The 25515-nt window shown below is 38.0% G+C and overlaps 1 protein-coding gene across 4 annotated transcripts in view; it reads right to left on the reverse strand.

Annotated features, from left to right (window-relative positions):
- WDR7 (WD repeat domain 7) overlaps positions 1-25515 on the reverse strand; it is a 371332-nt gene that overhangs the window by 337136 nt on the left and 8681 nt on the right. For all 4 annotated transcript variants that reach the window (XM_047697076.1, XM_047697077.1, XM_047697079.1 and 1 more), the window contains exons 2-3: positions 6770-6941; positions 1288-1394 (exon numbers count right to left, since the gene is read on the reverse strand). In XM_047697076.1, the coding sequence (XP_047553032.1) occupies positions 1288-1394; positions 6770-6928 (266 nt within the window). In that variant the 5' untranslated portion in view covers positions 6929-6941. The remainder of the gene's footprint in view (positions 1-1287; positions 1395-6769; positions 6942-25515) is intronic.

Here is a 25515-nt window from a genome sequence, read left to right on the forward strand (position 1 = left end):
TTCCTGGCTCCCTTTTGGTTGGTAAAACCTTGTGAGTAGTTCTGGCCACAATTGACGCAAGAGCCTCCAGAACTTTCCTTCTCCCTCCATTCCAGACAGTGTCTGCTTCTGTCAGTGGTTGCTCCCTTCACCCTCAACCTCCAAGTAAAGATAATAGTGAAACAGAGCCCCAAATGATATACCACGGTCAAGTGACAAAAACAAGAAATAAAGTGTTAATTTAAAACACCAAGATTTTCCATTAGTTATCAGCACAGCTAGAAAATTTAGCACAACACAAAGCAAAAATTAAGGTCAACTTAATTCCAAACCTATCTGAATTAAATGTAATATTCCAATTTTAATCCAGTATTTATTGCATACATCTTATCAAGTACATAACAAAAAAACCTTCTACCTCAAACTAAAGATAGGACATCCAAAATTAGAAATATCAGTATGTCTCTGTCTTTTAAAGAAATAAGCTTTATTTAACAGAAGTCAACATTAGGAAAATGAGTGATGCTAATATTCTCAGGGCTTTCTTCAAGATGCCCTTTCATATATTTCACATGGTATGAAACAATTTTTCAAAGGATGGTCAATCTTATTTAGAATACGCATGCTAATATGAATTATCATTTAATTGACCAAAAGGGTCTATATTTTTACCTGATGCTGCCTCTTCTTGTTATCATTACATAAGGTTCTTTATAAGTTCACAAATTATGGGGGGTTAATGGGGGTGGGAATAACTTCTTAGATATTTCTCTTCTAGGTCCCCAACTCCCCTCAATAACATATTATGTACATAATTTCTATGCACCAGAAAAGTTTAAAACTCCTCACTCTGAACCCTACAACTATCTAATGATTTCTCTCTTTCTAAAGGCAACTTATATTCTAAGACTCAGGAATATATAATTACCTTATGTATGAACATTAGTATATGAACTTTGCATGGCTTCATCTTCCAAATTTATGCTAGCCTATCCATCATTCAGTTGTCTGCCAGCTCAGTAAAAAGACCATGGGCATTAGTGATCAAGCTTTTACTAATAAGGTATACTGAGTTTCTCAAAAGCAAGGCAAAAACATAATCATAAATTATGATAAAAGTATTACAAAGATCATTAATAAAGATAAAACTTACATTTATAAAACCATATTCCAAATATCTTTAAGTTCAAACAACTGAAGCATTTATTTCAAAGATAATTCAAAAGAAAAAAATTCTCTATTCACTAATACACTGGTACTATTTGCAATAAAGACTTATGAGGAAAAAAGTGAATAAGAAGTACTTGCCCACTTTCAGATGCACTCACGATATACTGTTTGTCGCTAGAAGCACAAGCTTTAGACAAACAGGTGATTGAGGCTGTGTGACCAAACAACAGTGCTCGAGGATTAACCTAGAAATACACAATATGTTGATATAAGTACCAAATTTTTAAAAATTAAATTTTAGGACTCCTGTGAAATATTCAATATAAATATACAGACACCGATTTGAGAAGAATTGCTCAAAACACCAAAAACTGAGAGTAAACAACAGTGACCCTCACCTATTTAATGCTCATAATCATCCTACCAGGTAAGTTCTGAAGTCAGAATTGGAGCACCAAAAGATAACATTGTTTGCTCAACACATACAGGGAGTGACAGGGCTGGAGGTCAAACGAGGGCAGTCTTACGCACTAAACTACAGTGTACTGAATAATGAGATTAAGAATGTGAATCAGTAATAAAATAATTGAACCCCACTCATTTTTTAAATAATATGCTCATTGACCTGAAAACATATTTAGAGTCTCTAGATTAACACACTCAAAACTCAAAAAAAAGAGGATGGGCACTCTCCCAAATGCTGGTAGCAACATTAACTACCAGGAATGAAGAATGACCTTCACAGAGCAATGATTTAGTGACACAGTTTCTTACAGAAAAAATGGCTTAATACCCACTATTCTAAAATACTGGCAATCAGCCCCCAAATTTATCCACTTTGTTTCAAGTGACATGTTATTATTTCAGGTTACTTCAGGGCCTTAGGTTATTTCAGGATATATTTTTCAATTAAATATTTAATACATGCAAATAACATTTATAATATATGTACGTAAGACATAAAGAATACATTAAATAGCCACATACTCAATACCCAATTAAAAGAATAGAATATAACAAAGTCCCTTTGTACCCATCCTGGTGACCATTTTACAAACAATTTATCCTAATTTATTAATAAGGCTAAACCGTTCAAAATTAAATATTCCACAGGAAGAGTACTGATACTGTTCTGGTATATAACAACTGAAGAGATTTTCCAAATAAAATTCATTCTAGTCATCTTTTGTACAATTACAATTAAGAGAAAATTTCAATCTTTTTTTGCTTAGTTATATAATATGCCTTTTTTTCCTCAAAGGCTAAATTTCTATTTTAATTACCTAAGAATCAACCATTGTTTATAGTTAGAATGGACCTGGAAAATTTCCCATGCAGCCAAAATTTTCTCATACATCCAACCCCACCTCCATATAGAGATTCAGCAGTCTTCCACTAAAAACTATGCTCTTGGTCAATTATTTAATTTCTCCCAAGAAAATCAACTTAACCAAAAGTTTTATTTCAAATGTACATGGCTTTGTTGGGAAATTCCACTTTCAGCCATACCAAGTACGTAGAACTAGACTTTACTCCTACCATAATCTAGAAAAATAAAAAATGTTGAACGAAGTATAAACATCCCTGATCATTGGAATAGAGACAATAAAATTTCTGACAAAATTCAGTATCCTTTCATAATCAAAAACTCTTAACAAAATGAATATAGAAGGAATATACCTCAACTTTATAAAGGCAATATATGACAGCTCACAGCTAACAACATACTCAACAGTGAAAAGCTAAAAGCCTTTCTTCTGAGATCAGGAGTGAGACAAGAATATTCACTCTTGCTACTGCTACTCAACATAGTACTGAAAGTCTAAGCCAGAGCAATGAGGCAATAATTGCCTAATAAATATTGCCAAAATAAATAAAAGGCATCCGAATCAGAAAAAAAGAAGTAAAATTTTCTCTGTTTGCAGATGACATGATCCTATATATCTTAAGGACTCCACCAAAAGACTGCTAGAACTAATCAACAAATTGAGTAAAGTTGCAGGATACAGAATAAACATACAAAAATCAGTTGCATTTCTATACACTAACAATAAAATAGCTAAAAGAGAAATTAAGAAAGTAATCACATTTAAAATAGAATCAAAAAGAATAAAATGTGGTTGACCCTTGTACAAGTAGAAATCTAGAAAAATCTAGAAAAAGACTACTGGAACCAAGAGTGCAATACAGTACAGTCACAGTTCACAAGTCAAAATACCAAAAAACAGGGGCGCCTCAGGGGGTTAAGCCACTGCCTTCGGCTCGGGTCATGATCTCAGGGTCTTGGGATCCAGTCCTGCATCAGGCTCTCTGCTCAGCAGAGAGCCTGCTTCCCTATCTCTCTCTGCCTACTTGTGATCTCTCTCTGTCAAATAAATAAATAAAATCTTTAAAAAAAAAAAAAAAAAAACCTTCAAAATACCAAAAAACAATGGTATCTCTGAATACTGACAATGGGGGCGCCCGGGTAGCTCAGTGGGTTAAAGACTCTGCCTTCGGCTCAGATCATGATCCAAGGGTCCCGGGATTGAGCCCCACATCGGGCTCTCTGCTCGGCGGGGAGCCTGTTCCCCGCCCCCCCCGCCTGCCTCTCTGCCTACTTGTGATCTCTGTCAAATAAACAAATAAAATCTTTTAAATAAATAAATAAATACTGACAATGAACATTTGTAAAATAAAACCAGAATATATGGCTCTGCCACCCATCTTCAGATGAAAGCAAAAAAAAAAAACAAACAAAAACCCAACAACAACAACAAAAGAACTGTGTAAATGAAACTATATTTTCTTTTCTTTTCTTTTTTTTAAGATTTTATTTATTTATTTGACAGAGAGCGATCACAAGCAGGCAGAGAGGCAGGCAGAGAGAGAGGGGAAAGCAGGCTCCCCGCTGAGCAGAGAGCCTGATGCAGGGCCCGATCCCAGGACCCTGGGATCACGACCTGAGCCAAAAGCAGAGGCTTTAACCCACCGAGCCACCCTGGTGCCCCTGAAACTATATTTTCAACTCTATCTTCGTTAAGTACAAAGTTAACTAAAAATAGAAAAGTTTAATATTTTCACAAATCAACATGTTTCTTTAATGAACAGAAATGTATTCAATTCATTATACAGAAGTTTTCTCGAGTTTAAAGAAAGAAAAAGATGGCTTTAACAAATTGCTCTGAATGAACACATATATTAAAGACAAGAACCATGCCAACTTTTATTTAGCTTTCTTTTACCCTGGATAAATAGTCCAATTCCCTTAATATCTTTCAAAAGATCTACTTCTCTCATAGCCCCACTCCTGCCCCCCAACACTCCTCACACCCCCCCACTTTTTTCCCTCTTACTTGAATTTAAATAAATATAACACTCTAGTAAAGTCTATGCAGCAAAGAATTGTTTCTAAGAAAGAATTGTTTCTAAGCTCTCATAAGTGAGTCTTATTGCTTGTAATCATTCCAGTAAAATGTGTGCGGTTTTTCTCTTCACAACTACACTGACGATTCATATTTAGTTCGCTATCAATCCTGAAGGTGAATCACATTTCATGACACTTCTCAGCTACTTTTCAACATGTAGACCTAGGCTTTACATGTCATTCAAGTGTGTGAATTTTTCCAGCTCTAGCTGTTCTATGCCAATGTGTATACCTAAGAGCAACAAACACGTATGCCCACATGAAAACTCATAAACAAATATGAACAGCAGCATTATTCTGTAAGGCCAAAGTACAACAACCCAAATGCCCATTAACTGATAAACTTAGTATACTCGTGCAATGGAATATTATTTGGTCATTTAAAAAAAATGAAACATTGACACATGCTATGATACAGGTGAACTTTGAAAATATTATAGTAAGTGAAAAAAGCCAGTCACAAAAACCCACATATCATTACATGCATATGAAATGCCCAGAACAGGTAAACCTACAGAGGAGTTATATTTGGGATATGGGATATTTATCATATCAAATTAACATCCTTACATATATTGCACATTCTAAAAAGAGATAGAAAACAGATTGGTGGTTGCCTTGGGAGGAAATGGGGGTATTGGGAATGATATCTAAAAAGTACAGGGTAGGGGCGCCTGGGTGGCTCAGTGGGTTAAGCCGCTGCCTTCGGCTCAGGTCATGATCTCAGAGTCCTGGGGTCGAGCCCCGCATCGGGCTCTCTGCTCAGCAGGGAGCCTGCTTCCTCCTCTCTCTCTGCCTGCCTCTCTGCCTGTTTGTGATCTCTCTGTCAAATAAATAAATAAAATCTTTAAAAAAAAAAATAAATAAAAAAAATAAAAAGTACAGGGTATGTTTCTGAGGTAATGAAAATGTTATAAAATTGACTCTGGTGATGTACACTTTACTTATTTTTTTTTTTTTAAGATTTTATTTATTTATTTGAGAGGCAGAGATCACAAGTAGGCAGAGAGGCAGGCAGAGAGAGAGGTGGAAGCAGGCTCCCTGCCAAGCAGAGAGCCAGATGCGGGCTCCATCCCAGGACCCTGGGATCATGACCTGAGCCAAAGGCAGAGGCTTTAACCCACTAAGCCACCTAGGCGCCCCTACACTTTATTTTTTTAATTCAATTTATTTAAACTAAAGAAACAAAAAACAAAAACAATTCACCCATTTTTCCCACCCCCACTCCCACCTCTGGCAACTACCAATCTATTCACTCTGAGCTTCATTTTAAATATATATATATTTTTTTTTCAGATTTCACATATAAGAGAGATCATACAGTATTTGCATATAGTATTTGTCTTTCTCTGTCTGACTTATATCACTTAGCATGATGCCCTCTAAGGTCTATCCACATCCCAAACGGTAGGATTTCATTCTTTTTTATGGTTGAATAATATTCCTCTGTGTGTGTGTGTGTGTGTGTGTGTGTGTATGACACAATTTCTTTAAGTGAGTGAATTGTACGGTATGTGAATTTTATCTCAATAAGGCTGTAACAAAAACAAGAAATATTACTTAAAAGATCAACCTGCTTGCCCTATATTCCGTGCTGGCTACCACCCCATTTTCTCTGTTACCCTTTACAGAAAAATCCCTGGGGAAATTTGCCAGAGAGGGAGATTAAAAATATGGGGGGAAAGGAGAATAAATCCTGAGGTGTTTTAACTAGAATTGGAGGTATTAGTGTGAACTGTGTGTGTGTGTGTATATGTGTGTGTGTATTCCCAACTCCTACTGTGAAGGCCTAGGAGCACAACACACTGAGCACGCCACAGTAGGAAAGAATGGCCATATATACAACTAAATTTATGTTTTATAAAAAGTTTTGCTCTCTTCGAGACATTCACCCTAGAAGGTATAAATGTCCAAAACTATTTTTTAATACCTTTTTGGAAGCTTGCTTCAGTATTTGGATAAACACCTTTTGAAAAGTTTTAAATATAACATATTAAGCCACTTAGGGTAAATACAACAACTGAAAATAACCAAAAACCAGCAGAAGTCAATTCTGATGAATAATACAAATTATCAACCTGCATAATAGCAATTTGAATCAAAACATATTTCACAGAAAATATATTACGAGGGCAAATATTATTCTGGGACTATCGTTTTCTCTTAAGAAGCTCCTTGTATCTAAAACATACAATAGGCATTTCAAATACTCACTTCTAATTCTATCGAAAGATCCCAGAGACATATTTGTCCGTCATGGCATCCAGTTACAATTGTGGTCCCGTCGTCTGTTACAAGTACTGCTGAGATGCAATGTGTTGGTGCTTTGCGACCCCAAAGAACAATGGGTAGGACAAGGCTGTTTCCTGCCATTGTGTTTTCAAACCTGGAAGTGTTGTAAGAATAACGTCAAATATTACAATAATTCCTTCTAAAACATACATTTGCATTATGAATCCAAGTTGAATGTCCTAAGTACCAAAAATTCTCCTGAATATATATGATATATATATGATACACATATATGAAAATACATAAAATTTCATTTTGTATATATAATCTAATTAAAATCTTAGTTAATTCTCATAATAAATCATGCAGCAAGTACTATGGTCATGCCCCTTTCACAGATAGAGACACTGAGTCTGAAGGAGTCAGAAGGTGAAAAGCAAAGTAACGGAGCCCAAATCAAAAGCCAGGCGGCCTGACTTCGAAACCTAAGATCTTATTCACCCTGCTATGCTACCAATGACACGTAAGGTCTAGAAATTTGTTAGATCTCCAAACCAGTAACAGATGCCAATGTCCAAGAAAAACTCAGTGTTGTTTCACAGTGTGCTAAACATTAAAAAGAGGATATTCAGTGGAAAACGCATTCATCTATGTTTACTACAAACCTATTATGTCTCAAGATCATCAATGTCTTCTACTGTAAATTCTGAAACTTCAGGGAAAAGGGTTTCTTTTTAAGTGTATATGGGAGTACGGGAGAGCACAAATACAAGGAATTATTCTTCTTGGACAAAATCAAGACCTAGTTGACAAAACAACCAGATTTCAGTGTTATAAACTGTATGGCTAAAACTGAAATACTAGTTCAGAGAAGTCAGAGAGAAATGAAAAATGGAATAATCAAAGAGGGCTCCACAAAAGACTGCCAGATCCTATGAGACACTAGGTGGTCACCAATAGGGCTTGACAAACGGTCCATCAGAAATGGTCACTGCAGTGAATTTTTCTGCCCCCAATTTTTAAGTGACAACAAATGATGTATGTATAATCATAGACCCTTTAGAATGCTAAGACGGTCCCATGAAATTTTCAGAAATACTTAAAGGAATAACCATTTTCTGTGAAGAAAACTAGTTTGATAGCCATGGTCTTATTGTTAGCTGCTTCCAACAAGACTTCTTTAAACCACTACCTCACTTAAAAAAGAAAAAGTAAACAAAAATAAAAACTAAAACTAAAGCTGCTTTTAAAGAATAGTCACTGGGTGAGGTGCCTGAGCGGCTCAGACAGTTAAGCATCCCAGGCTTTTTTTTTTTTTAATATTTATTTATTTATTTATTTATTTATTTATTTATTTATTTAATTTTTTAAATTGACATATAATGTATTATTAGCCCCAGGAGTACAGGTCTGTGACTTGTCAGGCTTACACACTTCACAGCACTCAACATAGCACATACCCTCCCCAATATCCATAACCCCCCCACCCTCTCCCTAGGCCCTCCGCCTGGCAACCCTCAGTTTGTTTTGTGAGATTAAGAGTCTCCTATGGTGGGGCGCCTGGGTGGCTCAGTGGGTTAAAGCCTCTGCCTTTGGCTCGGGTCGTGATTCCAAGGTCCTGGGATCGAGCCCCGCATCGGGCTCTCTGCTCAGTGGGGAGTCTGCTTCCTCCTCTCTCTCTCTGCCTGCCTCTCTGCCTCCCTGTGACCTCAGTCTGTCAAATAAATAACTAAATAAATCTTTAAAAAAAAAAAAAACTCTTAAAAAAAAAAAAGAGTCTCCTATGGTTTATCTTCCTCCCGATCCCATCTTGTTTCATTTTTTCCTTCCCTACCCCCCAACCCCCCTACGTTGTCTCTCAAATTCCTCATATCAGGGAGATCATATGATAATTGTCTTTCTCTGATTGACTTATTTTGCTCAGCATAATACCCTCTAGTTCCATCCACATCATGGCAAATGTAAAGATTTCATTTCTTTTGATGGCTGCACAGTATTCCATTGTGTGTGTATATGTGTATATATGTATATATACACATACATACATACATACATACCTCATCTTCTTTATCCATTCATCTGTTGATAGACATCTAGGTTCTTTCCATAGTTTGGCTATTGCGGACATTGCTGCTATAAACATTCGGGTGCACTTGGCCCTTCGGATCACTACATTTGTATCTTTAGGGTAAATACCCAGGAGTACAATTGCTGGGTCATAGGGTAGCTCTATTTTCAACTTTTTGAGGAACCTCCATGCTGTTTTCCAGAGTGGTTGCACCAGCTTGCATTCCCACGATCGGTGTAGGAGGGTTCCCCTTTCTCTGCATCCTCGCCAGCACCTGTCACTTCCTGACTTGTTAATTTTAGCCATTCTGACTGGTGTGAGGTGGTAGGTATCTCATTGTGGTTTTGATTTGTATTTCCCCGATGCTGAGTGATGTGGAGCTCTTTTTCATGAAGCATCCACTCTTGATTTCAGCTCAGGTCGTGATCTCAGGGTCCTGGGATTAAGCCCTGCATTGGGCTCAGCCGTGGAACCTGCTTAAGATTCTCTCTCTTCCTCTCCCTCTGCCCTTTCCCTTCCTCATGCACTTACACTCTCTCTCTACCATCCCATTTTCTCTGTTACCTTTTACAAGAAAAATCCCTGAAGAATACTGCCAGAGAGGAAGGTTAAAAATATTGGGGGGGGGGAGAATAAATTCTGAGGTATTCTACTAGAATTGGAGGTATTAGTGTGAAAAAAAAATTCACTGGAAAGAAAATGAGGCAAGTAAAAACTCTAAAAATCTATATTACTTAAATCTTTTATGTTTTATTAGAATACATGACTTTCATCATTTTGCATCCCCCAAAACTTCATTTTTTGCTACTAGTAAAAGGGATGTCCTTAAGGAAAAAATTTCAAGTTCACTTCCTATTACTATAACTTTATATATATATATCATGTCCACCATTTCATAGGCTACCACAACACAATTATTTCCATTTCTTTTTTTGCATATTTCTATTTGATATCAGAAAATGAAACAAAGCACTGAACCAATTTTAATAAAACAGGTACAACATGTTTCCTGGCTAAAAAACATACCCAACAATGACTTTCTCAAAAAGGGAATCTGGAAGAAGTTCATTTTTCCATGTTGAAAGCATTCAGTATTAAATTATATCACCCAAAGACTTCTCTCAATTAAATAAGCTCACAGCACTGAAGACAATATGGAAGGATCTGGAAAGAACACCATTTCTCTATATTTGGGGAGTCATATTCAGTGCATATTGTTTTGCTTAAAGAAAATCCAATATAGGGATTCAGGACTAAGGAATATGTGTGCTATGGGGAGATGGGCCTGCTCTGATGCAAAAGGAAAGAGCATTCTGGTATTTGAGTGATAAGGCAACTCAAGGAAACCTAGAAGAATAATGCATTTCATAGCCCCTAAAACAAGTGAAAATAATCATCTGTAATATGACAAAGGCATATAGTATATCTTTAGAAAACATATCAATCTCTGACTCAAATTCTCCAGAAACTAAAATAATTATGAAGATTTAGAAAAAAAAAATACCCCACATCCTCCCAGTCAACAAGTCAACAAGAATCTGAGAGGAATTCTCATTAAGGGCAATGAAGGATTTTCAGAGAGAACTGTCTTAGTTTCCTAGGGTTGCCACGACCACAAACTGAATAGCTTTAACAACAGAATGTATTGTCTCACAATTCTTGAGGCTTCAAATCTGAAATCAGATGTAGGCAGGGTTCACTGTGAAGGGAAGGATCTACTCCAGGCCCCTCTCCTTGCTTGTAGAAGGCCATCTCCATGCTCGTATGGCATTCTCCCTGTGGCACATCTGTCTCTGCACATCTGTCTCCAAATTTCCCCCCTTTTAATAAGGAAATCAGTTATACTGGATTAGGACCCACCTTGATAACCATCATTTTAGCTTGATGACCTCCATTAAAACCCTACCTATGTCCAAATGAGGTTACATTCGGAGGTACTGGAAGTTAGAATTTCAACAAAGGAATTTTAGGGGAGCACAACTCAACCCACAACAGGAATATATCCTTTTAAAGAACATAACCTGGGGCGTCTGGGTGGTCAGTCAGCTAAGCATCTGCCTTTGGCTCAGGTCATGATCCTGGGACCCTGAGATGGAGCCCCATGTCGGGCTCCCTGCTCAGCAGGGAGTTTGTTTCTCCCTCTCCCTCTGCCTGCCCCCAGGCCCACGTGCATGTGTGCATGTTCTCTCTCTCAAATAATAAAATCTTTGAAAAAAAAAAAAAAAAAGAACATAACCTAGAACTAATTAATTATCCAAAAAGCAATTATCCCTCAGGAAATAAAAGTAAAGAATTTTACTATGTCTTTTCCAGGAGATACTACATCTGCTAGTTAACTGCATATCTGAGGAAAAAGTAAGAAATTCTGTCTAACAAAGGTAAAGAGTTACCATCTTATGTCTTACATTGGGGCCGGGGGCAGCGGGAACCAGATTCCAAAGTTCACTGCTATATTTCAATGGAAATTAGACAGTAAAAACTAACCTGACCCATATATATGTATGGATGTGTGTGTGTGTGTGTGTGTGTGTGTGTGTGTGTGTGTGTGTGTGTGTGTGTGTGTAAAACATACCCTTGTCAAAGGCCTTTAAATTATGCCCAATGTTATTTCTTGGCTGGTATACTAAAAGATCTAAATAGGGGTGCCTCAGGGTCCTGGGATCAAGCCCCCCATCAGGCTCTCTAATCAGCTCTCTGCTCCCCACTCTCTCTCTGCCTACTTGTGATCTTTCTGTCAAATAAATAAATAAAATCTTTAAAAAAAAAAAAAGATCTAAATATAAAGTACCTGTTTTAGGGGGGTTGGTTTTTTTTGTTTTGTTTTAGATTTTATTATTTATTTGACAGAGAGAGCGAGAGAGCCCAAGCACTGGGAGTGTCAGTGGGAGAAGAAGGCTCCCCACTGAGCAGGGACCCTGATGCGGGGCTCCATCCCAGGACCCTGAGATCATGACCTGAGCCGAAGGCAGACGCTTAACTGACTGAGCCACCCAGACACCCCTAGAAAGTACCTGTTAAGTGAAATATTTAGAAGGTAAATGATCATAAAGAATACCTGAAATGAAACATGAAACTGTAGTGGGACTCACAATCAGTAGCTGCTATGGATGTCTTACTGCTGGGATTAGGGTGGTTCCAATCAAATACAGAATAAACAGAAACAACTTCGAAGTAAATAATAATCAAAAGGGCTTAGTGGTCAACCGGAAGATGGTATTGAGAAAATCCAGGTGCATATAGTTTCAGCTCATGGCTGGGCCAGTGGGGCGGGGGCGGAGACTTATTTATAAGACTCATGTAAAGAAGTGGATTTGTGCTCCTGGGTCTCGGATATTAAAACCTCCTGGAGGGGCACCTGGGTGGCTCAGTGGGTTAAGCCTCTGCCTTCAGCTCAGGTCATGATCCCAGGGTCCAGGGATCGAGCCCCACATTGGGCTCTCTGCTAGGCAGGGAGCTTGCTTCCCCCTCTCTCTCTCTGCCTGCCTCTCTGCCTACTTGTGATTTCTTTCTGTCAAATACATAAACAAGAAATCTCTAAAAAAAATAAAAAATAAAAAAACCTCCTGGATATGAGGTTATTAAATCAAAGTTGGGGGCAGACTGTGGAGAAATGGCTTTGGGGGAATGTTCAAAAGTTGGAGGCAGAGAAGACCCGTCAAGGACATTTTGACACTGGCTCTCCTCTCTCTTGCCAGACATGGAGACATCCTTAATGATGCTGGGTTAGTTCAAAAAATAAGAGCGCTCAGGCTTTACAACACTTCCTTACCCTACACTAGACTTTTTGTTATGTAGGAAAAATAAGCTCTATTAGTTTAAGGCCACAATTTTTAAGTTTTGTTATGCATAAATATTATGCTCTTTCTCACAGATACACTACACCCCCAAATTTGTAAAAATAATATCCATGGCAAACATATGTGGTAAGAAGAAAGACAAAGAATTACATAAAGGAAAAATGTTGAGACCCCTACAAAGTAAGGGGTGGCTTTGTTGGAGGTGAGAAGAGGACAAGGAAACAAATACAACTGTCATCCTGTGGCCAAGCTCCTTCACACACCAGCAGAAGATAATTAAAATTCATCATTAGCTGATCAACTTGTGAAAGACAAACTTAAGATGGTTTAGGTAGGTCACTGTAAAATGTATGTATACTTCAATTTTATACAAGTCCAATATATAAAAGCTAGTCCTGCTGAATTTATAAGAGAATTCAAGAAATTTCCACATCCAAAGAACACATCAATATTTCCTTTCAGCACTGAAGTGCGCTAGTTCTTACTTTCAAGATTCCTTTGGATATTCTAGGTCCTCTTAACTTCCACACAAATTGAAAAATCAGCTTGTAAATGTCTGCAGAAAAGCCTGATGAGTCATGATTATGCCTAGAGCTGCATCAAATTCATGTATCAATCTGGGGTGCAATGTTTCAATGAAATATTACTAGTGCAAAAGTGTATTCTATAAGCAATCTTAGTGTGGGCACCTGGGTGGCTCAGCTAGTTAAGCATCTGCCTTCAGCTCAGGTCATGATCTCAGAGTCCTGGGATGGATCCCCGAGTTGGGACTCCCTGCTCAGTGGGGAGTCGTCTTCCCCCGCCCCCACCCCACCCCCACTCCTGCTCTCTTGCTCTCACTCAAATAAATAAAATCTTTTAAAAAATAAATAATGTAATCTTACTTCTTAAAGGGATGTACGGTCAAAGTAGCACATGCAGCTTTTTGATGAGACTCCACCACTCTTCTTTCTCAATATAAATGAATACAACCTGGTCCAACACGGTTAACCAAACAAGAAAATCAAACAGAAATCAAATAATTTTGTAGCTCTCTCCTGAAAGGTTCTGAATTCTTCCTATCACTTTTTTGAGAGAGTAACACTTTTCTTCTAGAAAATAAAAAGTTTAATAGAGAACAAACTGACGGTTACTAGACAGAGGTAGATGGGGAGATGGGTAAAATAGCTGATGGGAATTAAGGAGTATACTTGTGATGACTACCAGGTAATGTATGGACATGATGAATCACTATACTGTACACTTACAACTAATCTTACACTGTATGTTAACTAACTGGAATTTAAATAAAATTTTTTTAAAAAAATGAATTACATGGAAGAAAGAACAAAAAAAGTTTATTTTCTCCTTAAAAGTACAAACATATCGGGGCGCCTGGGTGGCTCAGTTGATTAAGCGACTGCCTTTGGCTCAGGTCATGATCCTGGAGTCCTGGGATCAAGTCCCATATCAGGATCCCTGCTTGGCAGGGAGTCTGCTTCTCCCTCTGACCCTTCCCCTTCTTATGCTCTCTCTCTCTGTGTCTCTCATTCTCTCTCTCTCAAATAAATAAATAAAATCTTTAAAAAAAAAAAAAGTACAAACATATCTACTCACCAGTGACAAGGAAGAAACACTGTGAGGTATGTGTACTACATTTATATGTATAAAATTAATGCCATATATGCTAAAATGAACATGTACCTAATGTATGAACACTTTTAATTTTGACAAGCTTTTTTAAGGTATAGTATTTTTTAAGGTATTTTTTTAAGGTATAGTAACATGTTCTCCATCGAAACAAATTATTCTTGGAACAGAGATACTATTACTCTTTTTCTTTTTTTTCAAAGATTTTATTTATTTATTTGACAGACAGAGATCACAAGCAGGCAGAGAGGCAGGCAGAGAGAGAAGAGGAAGCAGGCTCTACGCCGAGCATAGAGCCCAATGCGAGGCTCAATCCTAGGACCCCGGGATCATGACCTGAGCCGAAGGCAGAGGCTTCAACCCACTAAGCCACCCAGGTGCCCCACTATTACTCTTTCTTAAGAGCTTACAATTCCCTTTAGCATACACAATAAACACATTCTATTCATGAAAATTTGAGAGACTGTAAGATTCTAACTTGAATTTCTGAATCAAAGAAAAGACATATTACTTTTAGTACTTATTTTGACTAGATACAGTACAATGAGTATTAATTCCTTAAAACCTAGAAATCTGGTTATGGTATAATAACTAACAGGAATTTCTTGGAACATCTACTGAAGAAACTATCATTATAAAGAAATGATCTTGGGGCGCCTGGGTGGCTCAGTTAATTGAGCACCTGACTTCTGGTTTCAGCTCAGGTCATGATCTTATGGGTCATGGGATCCAGCCCCACAACAGGCTCCCACTCAGTGGGAAGTCTGCTTGAAGATTCTCCCTCTCTGCCCTTCTCTCCTCGCTCTCGTACACACAGTACATGCTCCCTCTCTTAATAAATAAATAAACCTTGGGGCACCTGGGTGGTTCAGTGGGTTAAAGCCTCTGCCTTCGGCTCAGGTCATGATCCCAGGGTCCTGGGATCAAGCCCCACATCAGGCTCTCTGCTCTGCGGGGAGCCTGTTTCCCTTCCTCTCTCTCTGCCTGCCTCTCTGCCTACTTGTGATCTCTGTCAAGTAAATGAATAAAATCTTTTAAAAAATAAATAAATAAATAAATCTTTAGAAAAAATAAAATAAAGAAACATGATCTATAAGATGCTTCCTATAATTCAGTCACTGGTATTTATTTAATAACCTGGGCCATTTTAGAGACTAATTCATTTACCTTACACTAATCCTTCCATGGTACTTGTCACTTATAACCAAACCAATGGATGTCCTGTGAATTACCTAAAATTTCACATAATCCTCAATCACTAGGCCATAGGCCTTTGGGTTTTCAACATATTTTTTTTTTCTCTCGTGCTTTTTGGTGTAATAAAGTCTTCTACATCTATCTGACCCTATATACCATGTGAATATATAGCTTAGATAAAAGAAGAGAGAAGAAAGAAATCAAACAAAGGAACAGGATAAGGAATCTTTAGTTCATTATATGAGCATTGTATGTGCAAACACTCTTAATGCAAGGAAATACATACAGGAAAAAAATTATAATCTCAGTCCATCAAAAATACAATGCTTCAAAACATTTTTTTTTTTTAACATATAATGTATTTGTTTCAGGGGTACTGATCTGTGAATCATCAGTCTTACACGATTCACAGCACACCACAGCACATACCCTCCCCAATGTCCATAACCCAACCACCCTATCCCTCCCCTCCGTCCCAGTAACCCTCAGTTTGTTTCCTGAGATTAAGAGTCTCTTATGGTTTGTCTCCTTCCCCCGTCCCGTCTTATTTCATTTTTCCCTCCCTTCCCCCCACTATCCCCCCACCATGCCTCTCAAATTCCCCATATCAGAGAAATCATACGATAATTGTCTTTTTCTGATTTACTTATTTCGCTCAGCATAATGCCCTCTAGTTCCATCCACATCGTTGCAAATGGCAAGATTTCATTTTCTGATGGCTGCATAGTATTCCCTTGTATATACACACCACATCTTCTTTATCCATTCATCTGTTGATGGACATCTAAGTTCCTTCCACAGTTTGGTTACTGTGGACATCGCTGCTATAAACATTTGGGTGCATGTGCCCCTTTGGATCACTACATTTGTATCTTTCGGGTAAATACCCAATAGTGCAATTGCTGGGTCATGCGGTGAAATTTTAGAAAAGCCACCAAAGGCACTAATGAAATAACACGAAATAAAGGATACCCTGGCTTACGATACTAGACTATCACGTCAAATACCTCCAAGAAGAACTGACTGAGGCTTCCACCTGGTAACCAAGTCTAAGTGACTGATTAAAACAACAAATGGGCAAATTAGGCAGGACCTAACCCTATAATTGGGCTGGACACAGGAACTTAAGTTTGAATTTCTTCAAACTGAGTAACAGATAAGCCAAGACACTCTAAATGGGCACCACATGGGGAGTTAAGAGGAATTTAAATACAGAGTATGCAGTTTTCCAACCATCATCATTCAACTGCTCTATTAATTAGCTAATAATCCATTCCTTGTTTACAACACTATCACCTAGTGTATGAAGGGAGTTAAACATGTTCCAAAAAAGCTTTATATTAAATGGGAATGAAACAAGTCCTGGAATAGGATTGAGATTTTTAAAAATTCCTATTTTCATGGAAAAGTTAATGATATAACTTTAATAGAAACTCTGAAGAAAATTATCTAACTCCCCAAAATATTGTGTACAATATATTCATATTTTGCCACTAATATATCAAAGAAAAATGTTAGCTTTCAAATTATAAATAGACAGTGTCTAAGACTAGATGCCTCTAGAAGCAGAAGAATACTAGAAACGCTCAATTTTCATTCATGTTTGTAACAAAATCTTGCTTAAAATTAAATTTAGAGATTGGTTATTAAATAAAATTAACTGATCAAGCTTCACAGTCAAATATCAGGAGTCCTAGATGCTACCACTCACTGTGCCACCAATCATGCAGTCTTTGATCATACCAATTCTAAGGCTTAGTTTTCTCCCTAAGAGTTATTTATAAAATTAATTTTGAATCCTTTTGAAGTCAAAAAAATCAAAGAGCAAGGATCTCAATGTCTACCTCTAAGTCATCTCTGGTGGTTGCTTTAATTTCATATATTTCTCTATTTCAATGAATCTCCTCTATTTCTCATTCTGTATAGAAATATAATTGTACTTCAGTCAACAACAATAAAAATAATCATAACCGAACGAACTTAACAATCAGAACTGTATTCAAATCCTGGCTCTTCTGTGGAATCTTGAAAAAGTTACCTCTCTGGGTCTCGGCTTCCCCATGTGTAAAAGATGGACAATAATACCCTCTTTTTTTTCTTTCTTTTTTTTTTTTTAAGATTTTATTTATTTCACAGAGAGAGACACAGTGAGAGAGGGAACACAAGCAGAGGGAGTGGGAGAGGGAGAAGCAGGCTTCCCTCCAAGCAGAGAGCCCGATGCGGGGCTTGACCTTGACTAACGACTGAGCCACCTAGGTGCCCCAATTATACCCTCTTTCAAGAAAGCTGTTTTACATTGGGAGGGTATGTGCTATGGTGAGTGCTATGAAGTGTGTAAACCCGGCGATTCACAGACCTGTACCCCTGGGGCTAATAATACATTATATGTAAATAAATAAATAAATAAATAAAAAAGAAAGAAAAAAAGAAAGCAAGCTGTCCTAATGATTGAGAGAAAACCATACATGTAATGCAACTAGTGAAATACCTAGCACATGGAAGATGGTCAGTAAATAATTTTTTAAAAAGACAGATTTTGCTACATCTTCACATTCTGCTTCCACATCCACTGGTTTCTTCCAGCACTGCCATTTCATATTTTATAAAGTTGGATTTTTAATAAGGTTATGATCTTTCAATGACTTTCTGCTATAACATAAAAGAACTACTGTATATGCTTTTCAGACACAATTCTATTATCTGCAAATATGGCAACTCACTTCTGCATGACTTTTTTTTTTTTTTTTTAAAGATTTTATTTATTTATTTATTTGACAGACAGAGATCATAAGCAGGCAGAGAGGCAGGCAGAGAGAGAGAGGAGGAAGCAGGCTCCCTGCTGAGCAGAGAGCCTGATGCGGGGCTCGATCCCAGGACCCTGAGATCATGACCTGAGCCGAAGGCAGCAGCTTAACCCACTGAGCCACCCAGGCGCCCCTGCATGACTTTATTAGAAGTAATGCTACAAACTCCTATGTAATACTTAAACAGCTTTCAAACTAAAATCTGTCTCCTAATAACAATAATTAGTATACATTTGAGAGCAGCACTTCCCAAGTTTTCATTTTGTTCCTATAGCATGGCATTACAGCAATAGATAAAATGGACACAATTCAACTATCCAATGGGACTTATACACATACAAGCAAACAATGACCACAGAGTGTGATATAGGAGAAATCTCAAGACCTATGAAGACACAAAAGATAGATATCCTAACCTACACTTTAAAGGATTCTTGGAAGAAATAATGGTGAGAATGAGTAGGAATTAACCCAGGAAGAAGCTTAAGGAATCACATGTTCTAAATCCCATGGGTAAGAGAGCTCAATTCTTTCTCAACAGAGAAAATGGTAGAGTTGGCATTCAGAGCACAAAGGCCAAATGATGAGACAAGAAACAACAGGTGGATTTGCACCAAATCATAAAGGATTTAATCAGCCATCTGAAGGAATGTGGAGTTTAACCTGACAGCAATAGGAAACAGGTCAAGTGTTTTGAATCTGAATTTGCCTTTCAGAAAGATCACTCTAGCTGCAAGACAACGGATAGGGATAAAACTCTGGGTCTGAAGACCAGTGGGGCTACTGCACTACTGCTGGTAAGAAATGATGTTACTGAAATTTATCTCAATCTCTCATTACTTATTTCTGAATTTTTGTGTTTAATGAACAAATGACTACTACTCTCCCCTGCTGCTCTTTATGCTCATGTTCCCTAAGATCAAGAACCATATCTGTGTATTCACCACATAATGCTTGGCATAATGTCTGCATAAATGAGGTCTTTAATAAATACATGATGCAAGGTAGTAGTGGTGAGACCAGCAATAATAAGATGAAGAGGAGAGCTGTTTTAGAGATACAAAAGATAGGATCTGGTGTTCAGAGCACCAAGTTGATAAAGATGCAACATGGATTTTGATACAGGTTCTACACAAGGGCACTATGGGGACAAGAGAAAAGAAAAAGCATTTTGAAATATTAAAAGTCCTCAACATAAAGGACTATTATTATGATACAGATGCCCAGTAAAGTCATCAAGACATCGGATTCTAATACATGAGACAAATTATTCTACACCTAACCAGAATTTACTAACTATAGGTTTTGAGAAGGGAGAAGATATTACAGGGTTTCACATTAGTCTTGAGCAGAATCAGACTAAAGAGACTTAGTGACCTATAAGTAGTTCTCTAAATAGAGAAGTGACATGCTAAAACTCAGCGACATAGTATAAATTTCAGATTAACATGGAGGAAAACACTACAGACAGGGAAACAAATACGATGCTACTACAACTAGCCTGAGTGCACAGAGATAAGAAACTTAGCTAAAATTATGAGTTTTGAAAGGAAAAGAAAATACAAGACAATAAAGAAAAATAGTAAATCATGGGGTTTGATGCGATGTGTAAGGCCAGAGGCTGTAGACAAAGACATGTGACTGTTACTTTCTAAGCAGAGTGAGATGGAAAGAGGGAGGAAACATGAGGGGAGGAAGGGAAGTGATAACATAAATGAGGTAAAAGCAGAACATACGCATCATCTGGTATCTGAGAAATTACAACTCAGAAAATATTTGCATTAAATGTGAGCAGAGAACTCAACAGAAAGTGTTCTACAAGAGCAGCAAAAATGCAATCACCCTTTGCTTGCCTCAGTAAATCAAGTCACTGTAAGTTGATGAAACATGGGTCTACCTCCATGGCTTTGTTTGTTTTTTACATTTAAGCTTTTTTAAAAGAAAGGCTTTTATAGTTGACCAAAAAAAAATAAATAAACTGTCTTCCTAATTTAAAAATGGAAAGATTATAGCCCATATACCATCTAACAATTTTTATTTTGGTGGGTATTTAGGTCCATTGGCAATTCTCTCAAAATCATATGGCAAACAGATCTCAGCCCAGAGGCATATACAGGCCTCCGGATTCCTAATGCAATAAATACTCTCCACTATTTTTTTTTTTTTAAAGTAGGTTCTATGCCCAATGTGAGGCTTGAGCTCAACCCTGAGATCAAGAGTTGCATGCTCTATCTTCTTAGCCAGCCAGGAGTCCCTACTCTTCACTATTCTGTATTATCTTCATTTACTGCAAACTTCCATATACCAGAAAATGTCATTGTCCAGTCAACCTGGTTAATCAATGTGTTTTTCTAAATCACGTTACTCAAAGGTAAGTAGAACTCTAGTATTCATGGATAAAATAATGTGTCTCAGCTCAGCAGCATATGGGGGACAGAGGGAGAAATGGGGTGGAGGAGATGTTGAAAGGGATAAAGGTGAAACAGGATCACGAGTATGAGGGATGGTCTGCATCCAGACCCTCCTCTGGCAGTTAAGGACTTACAACCCAGCTGCTGAGAGCCCTGGGTTGTCTGCCCCCACTAAGGACTGCCTTAGCCAAAGGAAGATCCTTTGCCCAAGCTCTCATCCCTTCCCATAGGATAGCCCATATCCAGTGACTAATCAGCTCAAGGACATAAAAACCAGGCCCCCTCAAATCAAGATAGCCCTAAAGGGTCATTCTATCTTCAGAATTCCCCTCACCCTCCAGGCTCAACTGAGATTCCACTGAGAATCATCACAACTCAACTTCTCTCTTTGGCAGAACCTGCTTTCTGTGCTTCCCCAACCCCTGCGCAAACCCCTCACTCCGTGTTTTGGTGGGCGTTTTGGGGGGTTTTTTGGTTGGCCTTTTTTTTTGAGAGAGAGAGAGAGAGAGAGAGAGTGAGCACGAGTGGAGGCAGGGTTCAGTTAGGGGAGGAGGAAATCTCAAGCAGACTCCCCACTGAGCACTTAGCCTGAGACCATGACCTGAATCAAAATCAAGAGTTGGAAGCTTAACCAACTCAACCACCCAGGCACCCCTCCCAGGGTATTGATATCAAGAGCCCGCCCTAATAAAGGTTTATTAGTGCCAATCTCCACCCCCAAGTCTGCTCACCAGAGAATCCAGGCTGCAAAAATAAGTGCCAAAGCTCTTTTTAGCACAAGAGGGTTCATTACATTATTCTGTTTGTATGAATCTAAAATTTTCTCTAATTTTTAAAGGGTATATTGAAAAAAACTTTAATGTCCATCAATCAGGGATTAAATAAAGTATGACAGAACCTTACCATGGAACACTGCAATGTGAGATAGGAAATAATCTCCAAAATATATAGTGGGAGAAAAAGTACAATGCAGTGTGTAAAATATACTCCCATGGTGGGCGCCAAAAGGAGGATATATGTGAATCCGTATACATCTAGACGTGCAACTAAGCTAATTTTGTAGATAAATCATCAGTTTTATGGTTTTCCTCCCACCTTTGGATACTTCACTGTACTCCAAAATGCAGTTTAATAAATAAATAGATACAATGATTTTATTTGATTCACCAGGTTTTGTTTTAAAGATGCACATGTGCACACATGGAGTTTCCAAAAAATGTTTAACAAGAATTTATCCGCAGCCTATAATCTTTCAAATGCTAGTTCTCTGCTGTGAGTGCTCTGTCCCAAATCCCATGACTCACTATTTCTGCAAACATGTTTTCACTACATGTTCTATATACAGGTACTTAACACTTAGCCTTGTGTGTAGTTATTTGTTTAGAAATTCGATGTTCCATTACAGTCTGTGTTCTTCAAGGGTAAAACCAGATCACCTACGTAAACCCACCACCTTTGTTATTTAATCATTATCAAGCAAACTGCATTCTGCGGGATTTGCAGCGGCTGACCAGCACCTAGAATAGTAACTGACTTCCACTAGTGGTTGGTATGTATCTCCTGAATGAGTAAACAGAGAATAACAATAACTAGCATTTTACTAAGCTCTCACTGTGTGCCAAGCAAGAGAAGATCTTTTTTCTTCTTCTTCTTTTTTTTTTTTTGCTAAATCTGACTCCTTCTGGACTCTTTCAAGAATCTTACTCCCTTAATTATCCTCCTGTCAATCATTTTATTTCTACTAAATTAGCCTTCATTCTTCAAACATGTTCACATGTCACTTTTGTCTGAAACACCCTCCTTTGTCCCGGCCCCTGGTTGTAAATCCAGTTCTCTCTGACATTCTAATCACAATCAACATTTTGAAACCTGTGATCTTTGACTCCCTGTTTCCATCCTTGCTACAAAAGTCCTCATGTAATTGAGTTTCGATCCTCAAACAAGATCCAAGGATCTCAAGATCTCCCACTACATGAAGAGATCACCGATTTCTCTAACAGGACACTCCAGGGCAGAACTCTCCAGTACTAAGAGAGAGAAGCAAGGCCTTGGAGAGACCTGAGAAAAGAGAATGCTTTGACATTAGTAAGGCTGCTAGTTTGACATGGCTGAACAATTGCCAATCCCCAACCCTCTCCCTTTGGTTTCCATTTCAGTTTTCTCGCAATTATCCTTTTTCTATTTTTTCAGCTTTCTTCTGCCTAGATATATGAAGGCCCAGAAAGCCAAAGAAGAGGGACATCTGGGTGACTCAGTCATTAAGCATCTGCCTTCGGCTCAGGTCATGATCCCAGGGTCCTGGGATCAAGCCTCGCATTGGGCTCCTTATTTGGCCAGAAGCCTGCTTCTCCCTCTCCCACTGCCCCTGCTTGTGTTCCCTCTCTTGCTGTGTCTCTCGCTGACAAATAAATAAATAAAATCTTTAAAAAGAAAGAAAGAAAGAAAACCAAAGAAGAATTCAAGAAATAAGGAAAGATCTTATATCTGTTTTTCATTAAATTTGGACTATTTAATTTGATTATTCTTTTAATAAAAAACTCAGGATGAAACTTACTTTTCCCCTTATGATTCTCCCCAATTTTTTATTATGAAAAATTTTAAATGTACAAATGGTTCAAAAAATAGTATAAAGATCACTCAACAAATATCGTATTTCCTGTGTCAATATTTGTATATGTATGTATACACATACATATACCTATATACATATTCTTTGTTGCTAAACCAGTTGAAAATAACCTACATACATCATGACAAAACACTAAATAAAATAAAGAGCTTAAAAATAAAGAGCATTCTCCTTCATAAACACAGTATTATCACAATCACCATTATCAACACCATAATAATTCTTTAATAGCACCTAACTGTCCAGTCCACAAATTACTTCAACTGCCTAAAAATGTCTTTTGTAGCTTTTTTTAAACAGGCAAATATTCAAGCTATATGCATTGAATTTGGCTGTTATGTCTAAAGAGTAGTCTTTAGTTCTAGAACACTCCCAATCTCCTTACTTTACATTAACTCTAAAAAACAAAACAAAATCAATTACTTACAAAATGTTACACATTTTAGACTTGTGTGATCTTTTTTTGATGTCATTTACCTTGTTTCTCTATTTCCTATTTTCCTATAAACCAGAATTTAGATCTAAAGTCATCATTAGGCTCCAGTAAAACATCTCTGGCAAGAATACATCGTAAGTGATGCTACACACTTCATACTACATCACCACAGGAGGCATGGAACATCGCATTGTCCCACACCATTTGGTTAAGATGCTGACCACCAGATATTTCCACTGTACTGTTTTTTTTTTTCCTCCTTTAAAGCTATTTATTAATAACCAGGGTGCCTGGGTGGCTCACTGGGTTAAGCCTCTGCCTTCGGCTGAGGTCATGATCTCAGGGTTCTGGGATGGAGCCCCGCATGGGGCTCTCTGCTCAGCAGGGAGCTCGTTTCCCCCTCTCTTTCTGCCTGCTGCTCTGCCTACTTGTGATCTCTCTCTCTGTCAAATAAATAAATAAAATCTTAAAAAAAAAAAACCGCCATCAATAACGTATGGAATGATACTCTGATAAGACCACCGTATTCTGCAATATCCCACGTGACACTGATATCTCACGTGATTTCTAAAAGCTCTAAAACAGAATAATATGTGAAAAATCTAGTATGATATCAATGTTAATCTCTCAACATTACTTTTTAAACTCTCAAATGCAAAAGATGTATTTCTATTCCATGGACGCAGGCATTTTCATAAGGGGGTCAACAACATCTCAGTACGTGTACTTCCTATCCCTCAGGCAGGGCCCCTGAGATTTGTAAATAACAAACTCAAATTCTCTCTCATGAGAACAGGCACACATGAACAAGAGGAGGCCTATACTAGCCACCTTCCTCTGGGGAACATGAGTAACAGGGACTATAGAGTAAATAGCTGAACTTAGCTTGCCACAGTTACAATGAAAGAAAGAAGAGTCTATAAAGGTTAGCTCAGATTCTCATAGAATATTCCTACATCGTTTGTCAGAAGAGTGTCTTCAGGTCAAATTCACAATACAAAGCGATGAAGGAAGTGATCATTAAGATTATGAATTTTCAGGGGCGCCTGGGTGGCTCAGTGGGTTGAGGCCTCTGCCTTCGGCTCAGGTCGTGATCCCAGGGTCCTGGGATCGAGCCCCGAGTCAGGCTCTCTGCTTCACGGGGAGCCTGTTTCCTCCTCTCTCTGCCTGCCTCTCTGCCTACTTGTGATCTCTGTCTGTCATATAAATAAATAAAATCTTTAAAAAAAAAAAAAAGATTATGAATTTTCATTGTGCTGCATTTTTGTTACCAATTTATTGAAGACTTGAAAAAAACTGAACCAGGCCATAAAGACTGTTTACTGGAATGCAATGAGATAGCCAGGTCATAACGTGCTGAAGGAACTACCGAGCTGCTTACTCAGAACAAAAGGTTTCCGGATTAAAGAGCTGTGAGGGACACAACCTTCTGAACACTAAGCTTGTCACTAGCTTGACAAGATCATACTTTATTATTTGAGTGGCAAGAAAACAATTCCCAATGAACATGACACTTAAGGACTCCTTTTTTTTTTTTTTTTAATTTGACAGATAGAGATCACAGGTAGGCAGTGAGGCAAGCAGAGAGAGAGAGAGGAGGAAGTGGGCTCCCCGCTGAGCAGAGAGCCCAAAGTGGGGCTCGATCCCAGGACCCTGGGATCATGACCTGAGCTGAAGGCAGAGGCTTTAACCCACTGAGCCACCCAGGCGCCCCAAGGACTCCTTTTTTAAGGGAGTTCCAATATTGTTTCAAAAGG

The sequence above is a fragment of the Lutra lutra genome, chromosome 12, assembly GCF_902655055.1.
Source record: "Lutra lutra chromosome 12, mLutLut1.2, whole genome shotgun sequence".
Taxonomy (NCBI): domain Eukaryota; kingdom Metazoa; phylum Chordata; class Mammalia; order Carnivora; family Mustelidae; genus Lutra; species Lutra lutra.